General features: G+C 33.5%; 1 protein-coding gene across 1 annotated transcript; it reads right to left on the bottom strand.

The window, feature by feature from the left end:
• Positions 1 to 1,694: 1,694 nt before the first annotated feature.
• LOC131659683 (uncharacterized) lies at positions 1,695 to 3,220 on the bottom strand. Its single transcript, XM_058928840.1, has 4 exons — positions 2,926 to 3,220; positions 2,294 to 2,814; positions 1,917 to 2,177; positions 1,695 to 1,751 (listed from the first exon to the last, which is right to left on the bottom strand). The coding sequence occupies exons 1-4, from the start codon at positions 3,218 to 3,220 to the stop codon at positions 1,695 to 1,697; spliced, it is 1,134 nt and encodes a 377-aa protein (XP_058784823.1).
• Between the last annotated feature and the right edge of the window lie 8,352 nt (positions 3,221 to 11,572).

Here is an 11,572-nt window from a genome sequence, read left to right on the forward strand (position 1 = left end):
CTTTGCTTGTGCAAGAACCATAATCAATGACTTGAGACCAAAGGAACTAACAAGGCTTTCTTGATAAATGATGACAACTGATGAAATATGTTCTCAGTGAAATCCCAGTGAAGCTAACTCACACCTTTTATCATTTCCAGAATTAAGGAAATAAACCCTAGTTACCCAGATCCTCGATCCCATGTCAGATTTATTGATTAATGATGCATGAGTTATGTTGATGCCCTAGTGGAAATATGCAGATGAAATGGAAAGTATAAGCCAGATAAAAGTATAGGAGTAGGACAAATTTGGGGTATGACAGTTGTTAACTAAACTACTCCAGTCCACCCCCTTGGAGTGATTTACCTCACCTGAGGATTTAATCCACTAATCACACAAGATTACAATGGTTTTCCACTTAGACAAATTCTAAGTCTTCTAGAGTATACTGATCACAACCTGATCACTCTAGGAACAAACTGCTTAGATACCCTCTAAGACTTTCTAGAGTATTCTGATCAACAACCTGATCACTCTAGTTCTTACAAATAAATGTAAACAAATTCTTTTAAGAGTTGCAATGCTTCTTATAAAGCTATTATCACAACTGTGATTTTCTCTTAAGTTTAAGCTTAATCTCACTAAAGTATTACAACAGCAATATAGTGAGGTTGAAGATGAAGTTTGAGAGCTTTTTGAATTTGACAGCGTTTCTGTATATTTGCGCAAGTGATATATTCAGCTTCTCATCAGAACTTCAATATATAGGCGTTTGAGAAGATGGCCGTTGGGAGCATTTAATGCTTTGCGTAATCCGTACACCATTGCATTTAATGTTTCACTCTTTTGTCAACTACCTCGAGCCTTGATTTCGCTGTGTCTACTGACGTTGCCTTTAATAGCTTCTAACGTTCCTTTTGTCAGTCAGCGTAGCCTGCCATCTTGTACTTGCTTCTGATCTGATGTTTGTGTAAACAACGTTTGAATATTATCAAAGTCAAACAACTTGGTGCAAAGCATCTTCTTGTCTTCTGACCTTGAAGTGCTTCTTAGCATGATACCATGAGAACTTCAGTGCTTCTGCTTCTGATCTCAAGTTCTTCTGATGCTTCCATATACCATGTTCTGATTCTGCTTGACCATCTTCTGATGTCTTGCCAGACCATGTTCTGATGTTGCATGCTGAACCTTCTGAGTCAGTGTTTCTTGCGCTGATTTTGTGCATACTCTTTATATAATTCTTGAAATGGAAATTGCATAGTATTAGAGTACCACATTATCTCATACAAAATTCATATACATTTTTATCATCAAAACTAAGAATATTGATCAGAACAAATCTTGTTCTAACAGGAGTTTGGGTGGGGATAGTGGTGGTACTTTGAGATTGTGCAGTGGTTGCATTGTTGGACTGTCTTGGTGCAGATGGACATGATGATTTGTTATGTCCAGATAGACCACATGTTGAGCATTTATTTGGCAATCCCTTTCTAGAAACAGTTGTAGTATCCTTCCTCTTTTCATCAGCATCTCTATTTCTTCTCTTTTTTGGCCTCCCAGGTGCCCTTCTGGATGGGGGAGGAAGAATGTCAGGCTATGGTGTCAATTCCCACAAGTTCTCCCCATTTGTTGGATATATCAAAGGTGCATAGCAAGCTTGGTATGTCTCCTTCCTAAACCAGGAAGGAATGTACTCAGTAGGATCTTCAGATCTACTGAGGATGCAAGACAATGCATGGTGGCATGGAATCCCAGTCAGCATCCAACTCCTACAAGAGCACTCAAACTTATTGAGGTCAACTGTGAATTTTTCCCCAGTCACACTAGTATGCCTCACTTCATAAATCATGTTGCCTGATAACCTGAAAAAATGAGGATTATATGAGTATAGTGTTTCAGAATTAATGTCATTTATGAAGTGTCATTTGAATTACCTTGCTATAAAAAACCTTGAGAATTCTTGCCTTCTTTCTAGGAGGAGTCTTCAACAAATGCTTGTATGCTTCCTCATTAACCTTTCTCATCTCCCTCATTTCCCTTTCCCATGCTTGGGGATAGGTTTCCTTTGATGCCCTCCACATTAATTCCTTCAATTGCTTGCCTGGAAACCTTTTTCTAAAGTTGCTATATAGATGTCTAACACAGAATCTCTGGTCAACTCCAGGCAATAACTCCTCTATTGCAGGTAAATGTCCCTAATCATGTAATGAACAAACAGTGTTACACTTTGAAAGGATTTAATATGTTACATTTTTAAAACACAAAGGATTGAATTGTTACAAAGCAAAAAAAGTTAAGACAATAATGTTACCTTCTGCTGATCTGAAATGAAAGTAAATTTCTTACATATTTCTGGTCTTCCCAAGTCTCTAACTAGCAGGTCAAAAAACCATGCCCAAGAATCCTTTGTCTCAGCTTCAACTATAGCCATTGCAATGGACAACATTTGATCATTAGGATCTCTCCCAACTGCTACAGGAATCTGTCCACCATAATTGCCCTTGAGAAAACATCCATTTGTTCCTATTATTGGTCTACAAACTTGGTAACTTTTCTTGCAAGCTTCAAGGCACATATAAAGTCTATGGAAACTTGGTAGTAATGGCCTGATAACATGATCTTCTGGTTGTTGTTCAATCTCAGTAGGATCCACATCAGTTGCTTGGACATTGATCTTGATGGTGTTGTTTGGGTTAGATCTCAGTAGCTCATGTGTATAGTCATAAAGTCTTCTATATTGTTCCTTGAAAGACCCTTCAACCATATCTAATGTTGCCTTTCTTGCCCTGTAATCTTTCATCCTATTCACTCCAGCATTCCATTTTTCATGTACTTTATCACAAATAGCAGTCAGTTTTACATTGGGGTTAATTCTAACTATTGAATACAACTTCTTCCCTAGCAAGTTTGTATTAAACATCCTAACATTTTACTCTCTACTACAAGTGTGATTATCATTTAATGTTCTTAATTGCCAAGTATCCTTATGTGGCAATTTAGAACACAAAGCCACCCATCCACAACCTTCCTTGCAACCCACTCTGACCCTAGTCTTATCATTCTTCAGGTATCTTAAATCCCTACCATTGTGAACAGCATAACTTGACACAGCTTCCTTGAACTCTTCCCTTGTTGAAAACAAGCTTCCTAACACCCACTTATAGTCATTGAACTTCTTAGGAGGAACAAATGATGGATACTTTACCTTCCCACTCTCATCTGAATAATCACTACTCATGTCATCCTCACTTATTAGCTCTTCAGTTTGATAAGCACCCCTGGATATCCCATCTCATTAACAACCCCCAAAATCTCAAAGTAACTCCATTTATCACCATCACATTTCTAGTTCGACACTTCCCCTTGTTCATACTTATCACCAACGAAAAATCCCCCATGATGGAAATCAACATAAAACTCATCCATGTCCAGATTGACCTAAGAACATCAACAACACACACACCCAACAACCTAATGAGTATCAAACCCTAACATTGCTAACGTCAACAACACACACACCCAACAACCTAATGAGTATCAAACCCTAACATTGCTATTATCAACGACAGACACACATTCAACAACAATCAGTTTAGAATATGGGATACATACCTCAGCAATGCTCTTGCGTCACCTTCAGCTCCGTCGTCGTCTGCGAGCACCTTCGCCTTCTGCTTGACCTTCTACTTTCTTTACCTTCTGCGTGACGTTCTAATTTCTTCACCTTCTGACCTTCTATTTTAGAAGTGGAATGTAAAAGAATGACTTTTAAACATAAAAGAATAGTCAGCATATAGGAGTGGACACATAGGACTGGACACATCAGCAACTTAATGGACACATCATCTTTTTTTAACATGACATTTGACCAAGTCCAACATTGAGGACGTTAGGTAACTTAAAGGACCATTATGAAGCAAAAATAACATAAAGGATCAAGTTGTTACATTTAAATAAATTAAAGGACCCTAGAAGTAATTTAACTTACTAAAATAATAGTTTTCAATCCGAACTTTGACTTTGTTCATCATCACTTGATTTGGTGTTATAATCACTCTTTAAATTTTATTATGATGTGTATTTTATTAAAAAAAAAAAATGTATCTTTTTAATGTTTTCATTTGTTTTATGTTATATGAACTTTTTGTTTTTATGTGTCCATGTTTCATAGATATAATTTTCTTGAAACTACTAAAAGAATGTTTTTGATATCTCAAGTGTAATTTTATGAAATGAAGAAAAGAAACTGTTTTATACTTTTATTTATGTGTTGAATTTCAAGACTCCAAACAATTGTAAATACTCTGTGTGATAGTTTTGTCATCTTGATTGCAATATTTTATTGTTTCAAGACTTCCACCATCAGGCTCTTTCATGTTTTCTTTTCTCTTTAGATTCATTATGGGATTGTTCAGAAGGTAGATTTCTAAGATGATAAAGTTTCTTGGAGGGCAATTTGCAATGCTATAGACAAAGCAAGTGTATATATTTTCTCAATTTGTTAGATTAAATACAAAATTTTGCTGTTTGAATTACCTCTTTTCTTTCTTTCTTGTTAGATTAAGTCCAACCCGAATAAAATGTGAGCCGTCGTTTTTGAATTATGTCATTTTAAATTTTTCCTTACCAATGGAAATAGAGTGATAGAGATAACAAAGATTGAGACTTGACGCTAGCAATGGAAATAGAGAAGAAATTGTATTTGCACATTATTATTGTTATTAATGGACAGAGAAACCAGTATCATCAGTGCTGGCCCAGAGCACGGGGTCGCGGGGCGGCAGCCCAGAGCACCATAATTTTAATATAATTATTTGTAGAAATTTTTTTCTACATAAAAAAATTAATTACAGCCGTTAGATTAATGATAATCAATGGTTAAAATTTGGAGTAAGTATTCAACACTTACTCTTGGCTAACAATTTTTTTCTACTTAAAAAGAGAATTTTTTTAAAAAAATATTGGCTAACAAAATTACAGGGGCACTATGAAGTAAAAATTAATGTAATTTTCCTTAAGTAAAATATAGAGTAGAATAAGATCAATTAATTCCCCTAAAATAAAATCAATTAATATTAATATATCTATAATTTTATCAACTAAAAAGTCTAATTGGAGAAATAAACTTAAAGTAATGATATAGGAAATTTGAATCATTGAAAAGACATATTTCTAACTCTTTAAGACTCAAAAGTCACAAGTCACGTAAGGTTACCCTAGTTTATGAATTTGTGTTCTTTCTAATTTTTCAAATCTCAATATAATTATAACCTTTCATCTTTCTGGAAAAGCATAAGTGTCCACCGTCAATTCAACAAGAAAATTGGAGTTAGAGGACACCACTGCAAAACCAATTCAAGACAGAATAATTCGAGTATGTTTCTTACGATCATTTTGACTTCATTTGTTTTAGGAAGATTTTTGTTAAGAACGTAACTATTCAAATGGGATAAAATTCCTTGCAATATACGTTTGTGTAGAAAAGAAGGATCTAAAAAGAATAAAAAATTGATAGAGAAAGTGAAAGACAATGTACTCTATCAATTTTCATAAGATGCTATTTGTTTCATAGAATAATATTGACTATTCCTATAAGTGTTTCATCTGTTGAAAGAAGTTTTTCTAAATTAAAATTATTAAAATCTTATTTGAGATCTACTATATCAAGAGATAGATTAAATAGTCTTGCGTTGATTTCAATTGAAAATAATTTTTTGAAGAACCTTGGTTATGAACGAATTATTAATGATTTTGCAACAAAAATTCTAAGAGGATGATATTTAAATAACTTTAAAGTTTGGTCAATTTATTTATAGAAAAAAGATTGGATCAAGAAGAAAAGGAAGAAAAAGAAGAAGAATAAGTCTCTTTAAACTGGTTTATGTTTTGGTGTATTATAACATTGATTCAAAGATCTATATATGTATTCTTTTTGCACAATATAAAATGAAAATGTATTTTTTATCCAATTATTTCTTTTATCTTTATGTATTTATTGGTAAAAAAAATTATAAGGGCACCACTCTTTTAATTCGCCCAAGACACTCAAATTCAAATGACCGGATAAGAATTCTTCCACTAAATTACCAATTTTTTAAAATTATTCACTAAAATATTATACTTTCCCTACTTATTACTAAGCTATCTTATTTTGAAATAAGTTTTTCTTAAAGAGAATTTAACTTGTCATCCTCCACGTTATATCTTACACTTCAATATGTATATTTTGTGGTCTAGAAATACAAGTTCTCTAGAATGAACATATTGTTTATTTGTAATTGTAGAGAAATTTGAGTAAGAATTTTGTGGTGATTCAATTGAATGGGTTGTTGTTGTTCAAATTCAAAGAAAGTTTTTTTTTGTTTTCAATAAGCAATTGATCAAAGAAAGTTAAAATGCCGAGTTATGAAGGTCCATCTGTTCTTCATTCTGAGACACCTTGTGAGTATAAATCATCATTAACTAGTAATTTTTGTTCAACATGATATATCGGTAGACTAACACTACTAGAAATACACGTATTACCTGCGAAAAATATTTCGCAGGTTTACCTGCGGAATTTCCTGGGACTTTCTTAAACAAATTTTTTTTCCTACGGTTCAAGAATTGGCAGAAAATTCCGCAGGAATACCTGCGGATTTTGCTACGATTTATATATTTCAAACATGAAAATATAATGCAAAATTCGCAGGTAAATCTGCAGGAAAGTATCCTGCGAATTTTGCTGCAGATATCAATTTTATTAAAACCAAACTGTTATACAAAATCCGCAGGAAAGTTTCCTGCGGATTTTGCTGCAAATTTAACTATTTTCTAAAAGTAATAGCAATTTTTGTCAATTTTTTTTTAAAATTAATCATTATATTTAATCGTTAATTATTTAATTTATTAATTAATATTTTATTGTGAATTGTGTTATTTTTAAATTTTCACCTTAATTTTTTAATGAAATTAAAGTTATAAAAAATTTGAAAAATAAAATTAATAAAAGGTATTAAAAATTTTGAGAATGGGTATCGAAGATTTTTTTATAATAATCAATTTTTTTAAAAAATTTATAAGTAACTCATATTTCAAAAATATTACCTCAATAACCATGTTTGACCATTCTATATTGCGCCTCTTTTTTTTTTTAAATTCAATAACCCGTGGATTTACTGTTACTTACAAATTTACTTGAATTTACCTGCAGATCAGATATTAAAATATTAACTGATTTTTTTAAAAAGTAGGTGGCGCCATATAGAATGGCGACTACGTAAAAAATACCTCCAAACATGGTGGACGATTTCTCAATGCATCCCATAGATTTTTTAGACACCACGTAAAATTTCATTCACTACAAGAAAACAGCAATTTAGCGTCGGCCAAAAGCCGTCGCTAATTGACCAAAAACCGAAGCTACAAACGCTTAGCGTCGGCCTAGCGTCGGAGTCGGGGCTGTCATTCTAAACCCCGAAGCAAAGGTAGTGATGGGCCGACGCTACCACTAGTGTCGGCATTAAGCCACGCTAAGTGGGACACTAAACATGCTCCAGAGGTCTACGGTTACACCATTAGCGTCGGTTTTATGCAACGCTACGGTGTGCCACGTGGTCGTTCATGATTAGCTCCCCTTTTTGATATTGTATTTCATCGTTATCGTCGGTTATGGGCGTCGCTACATTAAGCAACATGTCCATTTGCTATTGGCTGTCTCCTAGATGGAAAAAAATTGTTTTATTATTAGCGTCGGTTTAGGCCGACGCTATTTTTTTTTGGTTCCCAGCTATTCTTTTTTTTATTACGCTATTTTTTTCTCTTTTGGGTCTGACCAATTTTTGGTGACACCTATATTTTATAATTTTTGATTACACCTATAAATTATTAAATATGATACAATACTATTAATAAATATAATTTAATCGTTTTGAAATAAAAACAATAAATTGCAATATACGATACAATGCTAATAAATCTTCATAGTGATACATTACTTATAATCTAGGCTAAATTACAGTTTTGGTCCCTCTATTTTGGCCAATTCACGAAATCAGTCCCCCTATTTATTTTTTAAACAGTTTTGGTCCCTCATGTCCATTTTTCGTCCAAAAAATGTTGATTTTTTCAGTTTTTTGTATTCATGTGATACTTTTCGAACGAGAGAGAACGTAGAGAGCGTTTTTTGGAGAATGAAAGAGATGAACGAGCAAGCTGAGAGAAAAAGATGACGATCAGAGAAGACGATTAAAGGAGGAAAACATCGTCAATAATTAATATTTCTTATTCCAAGTCAATAAAAGTATGTTACATATCTAAAAAATAATACACAACAGTGTTTTTTGAATAAAAAATGGACATGGGGACCAAAACTGTTTAAAAAATAAATAGGGGGACTGATTTCATGAGTTGGCCAAAATAAGAGGACCAAAATTGTAATTTAGCCTATAATCTAACACATAAGGTTACCAAAATAACACAATCCTATCAGTTGCCACAAAATAACATAATCCTAATACATAAGGTTACCAAAATAATACAGTCCTAACACAAGTCAATGTGTATCAAAATAAGTATACTTATAAGTCAAACTAGACATAAGGTTAATCATAACACATCCTCCCGCAACATCTTCCTCATCCTACTTGTTTTGATCATGATCATCAGCAACATCATCTTCCCCATCCTCCTCATCCTCCTGCAACATTTAATTAGTAAAAATTAGGACCATTTATGTCTGCTATTGACAACTCAAAAAAACTCAATAAATTGAAAATGTTACATTAATTGCTTTGAATGTGGTTCAGAACGTGAAAGGTGGATATACTTTAGTTAATTTCATTCACTATGCGTAATTAAAATAACCAACAACTACAAAAGGTAGTATATATATACTTTTTCTTTTTCAGTCACTATGTTCAGTGCTTACTATCATCTGCAAGTGTGTTGAATACAGAATAATTTATCGTGCAGACTCAAAGGCTCACATATAATTTGTATAAGAAACCCAACGAAAGCATAAGATGTGATATGACAGAAGTAAATGCAGCAATATAGCTATGTATGCAGCAAACATGACTAGTGCATAATTTATTCAGATCAAGCTTATTAAAAAGAAGTCAAAGAAGTAGTAAAAGTACCGAGTAGTTATAATGAGCATGTTCACTCGAAGGAGCACTAGAAGAACCCGGCTGACAAGACTGAAACATTTCAAACATTTTCCTAAGATCTTCAAATTGCTTTGCCAATTCATCTGTCCGCGCATTAGCTCGTGCAGCTTCCGCTTCAGCTCTGGCAGCCTCTTCACGTGCAGCGGCAGCTTCAGCTCTGGCAGCCTCAATGGCTTTGCTATCTGCTTCTCTATTGGGGTTTGTAACAGACACTTGTGTCAAAAAGCTCACTCCATCTCTTACGTTGTGCAACTCCATAACACCGACCCCGTGTTTTACCTCCGGCAACGTCTGTCCACATTTGTATTCTTGTTGATCCATCCACATCAATACCAGTTTGTGTGGCTTGTGTAAGACTACTCACATATGTTTCCTATACAACATAAGATTAATGTGTCAAAGAATGAATACATCATAATCAGAAATGCAAAAAACAGAAATGTACACATTCAAATTTTCCTAATACATTTCATAAGGTTCCAAGACATGCTCAAATTTTCCTTTCCATTTTATGGCACATAAATTATCAACTGAATAAACTGATAAACTGATAAATTTTCCTTTCCACATTTTAGTGCTGCTGCTATCTACAGCACTGAAGACTTAATAAGGAAGGTAAATTCTGTTTCTCAACATTTCAATATACTAAGCAAATTCTCAACAAATAACAATTTCAATATATCAATTTCAATATAGCAAATTCTCAACAAATAACATTTCAATGTGCTGCTGCTATCCACATTTCAATATATCAATTTCTCAACAAATAACAACTATACTAAGAAAATTTTGTTTCCTAATTCGGAGTCATAAGGAAGGTAAATTCTCAGCACCGGAAACACGAACGCCGGCCCGTTGAACGAAACTAAACAAAGGGAAACAATTATGTTTCCTATTAAAAGATATACTACTTGGTTTGAACACTCTAGCAAGGAACAATTTTGAAGCCTTAATGAACTTACATGTGTTGTCGTTGCACGCTCGTCAACCCACTCCCCATTCTTCTTTTTATGGGTGGCAATGAAGAGCTCATCCGGATGTGCGGGTCGCTTGAGTTTTTTAGCCTATAATTAAAGACAATATATATAGTCATGTATATTGGATATAATTATACTAACGCATTTTAATTACAAATATAATACATACCAATTCAAGTGCAACATCATGGTGAGCTTTACGGCCAGACGTATGGACTGCCCCACCTCTACTTGATGATCGATTAGTCTTATTTTGTTTGGAGACATCTTTGAAATCTTTTGTCTGCCACTTCTCAAGAAGAAACTTCCATGTATCTACACCCATCCAAGGCGGCTTGCATGCTTTCTCTTTAGCCTTTTGCAATATATCGCGTAGTCGTGCAGCACATCTTTGATGAAACAAGTATTCCATTTTAGCATCATCGCAACGGTCCCAGCTTACAAGCGACTGACAAAATATACAAATAATAAATTAAACTCAAATATACATTATAATCAAACTAGTAAGGAAGAATTTACATTTCTTACTTTAAACATGTTGAACCATTCCTTTCTCTCTTTGTCTCTTTTCTCGCGTTTAAGCTCACTATAATTAAAAAAAGTACCCCGGTAAAGCTTTTCTATAACTTTTCTACACATTTCGGCAACAAGATCTCCTAGACTTAACCTACAAATTAAATTAACCAATCAAACATATCAAGAACAAAACATGATTAAAACTCATGATCAATATTCACTTGTATGATCCTATAGCAGATTTAAAATAACCAATCAATCAACAGCTTGTCAGGCAATTTGAACTAGCTTTGATAGTACATTAGTCCTCAAGGTCAGTGAAACATGTGCAAGCAGAAAAATATCAAACAATATAGTGATTATGAAAATAAAGTTGCAATCAGAATTGCAAATGACCCGTTGTCACATAATTCATGTTGTCTTTAACTAAATTCCTTGAACTAGCTTTTATAGTTTGTTTCTGACTGATTCAACAGATGGATTCTCCATAAAACATGTTTAAGGTACTGCATCATGCTTCATGTCGTAACACACCATAGTTCTTATCTGCACAAGAGCTTACAAGAGCTTGGTTCAGTAGATAACCTCAAATATACCAATCTAAGAAAATCCTAAGTGCTTATTGTATGAGTGTTTATGGATGACCTTATTTTCAAAGTTTCTTTAAACTATTCTGAGAAGCTTATAAAATTAAGCTGAAAAGAATTTATGAACATGTCTTAATGGGTTTGGTTATCTTGTGGTCATTAATGGTTCTGTTTAAGTTTTAACCTGTATTATTAGGTGCAAGTAATCAAAGAAACTTGATGCTTTTGTTGATGCTAAAAAAGGGAAGTTTTTTATTTCTATGCTTTAATGGTAGGGCCTGTTTAGATAAACAATGTAATTAAACTCTTATAGTTTTAAGTGTTAATCATATATGTATTGATGTATAGGCTATAAAATAAA

Source organism: Vicia villosa, linkage group LG3 (assembly GCF_029867415.1).
Source record: "Vicia villosa cultivar HV-30 ecotype Madison, WI linkage group LG3, Vvil1.0, whole genome shotgun sequence".
Classification (NCBI taxonomy): Eukaryota; Viridiplantae; Streptophyta; class Magnoliopsida; order Fabales; family Fabaceae; genus Vicia; species Vicia villosa.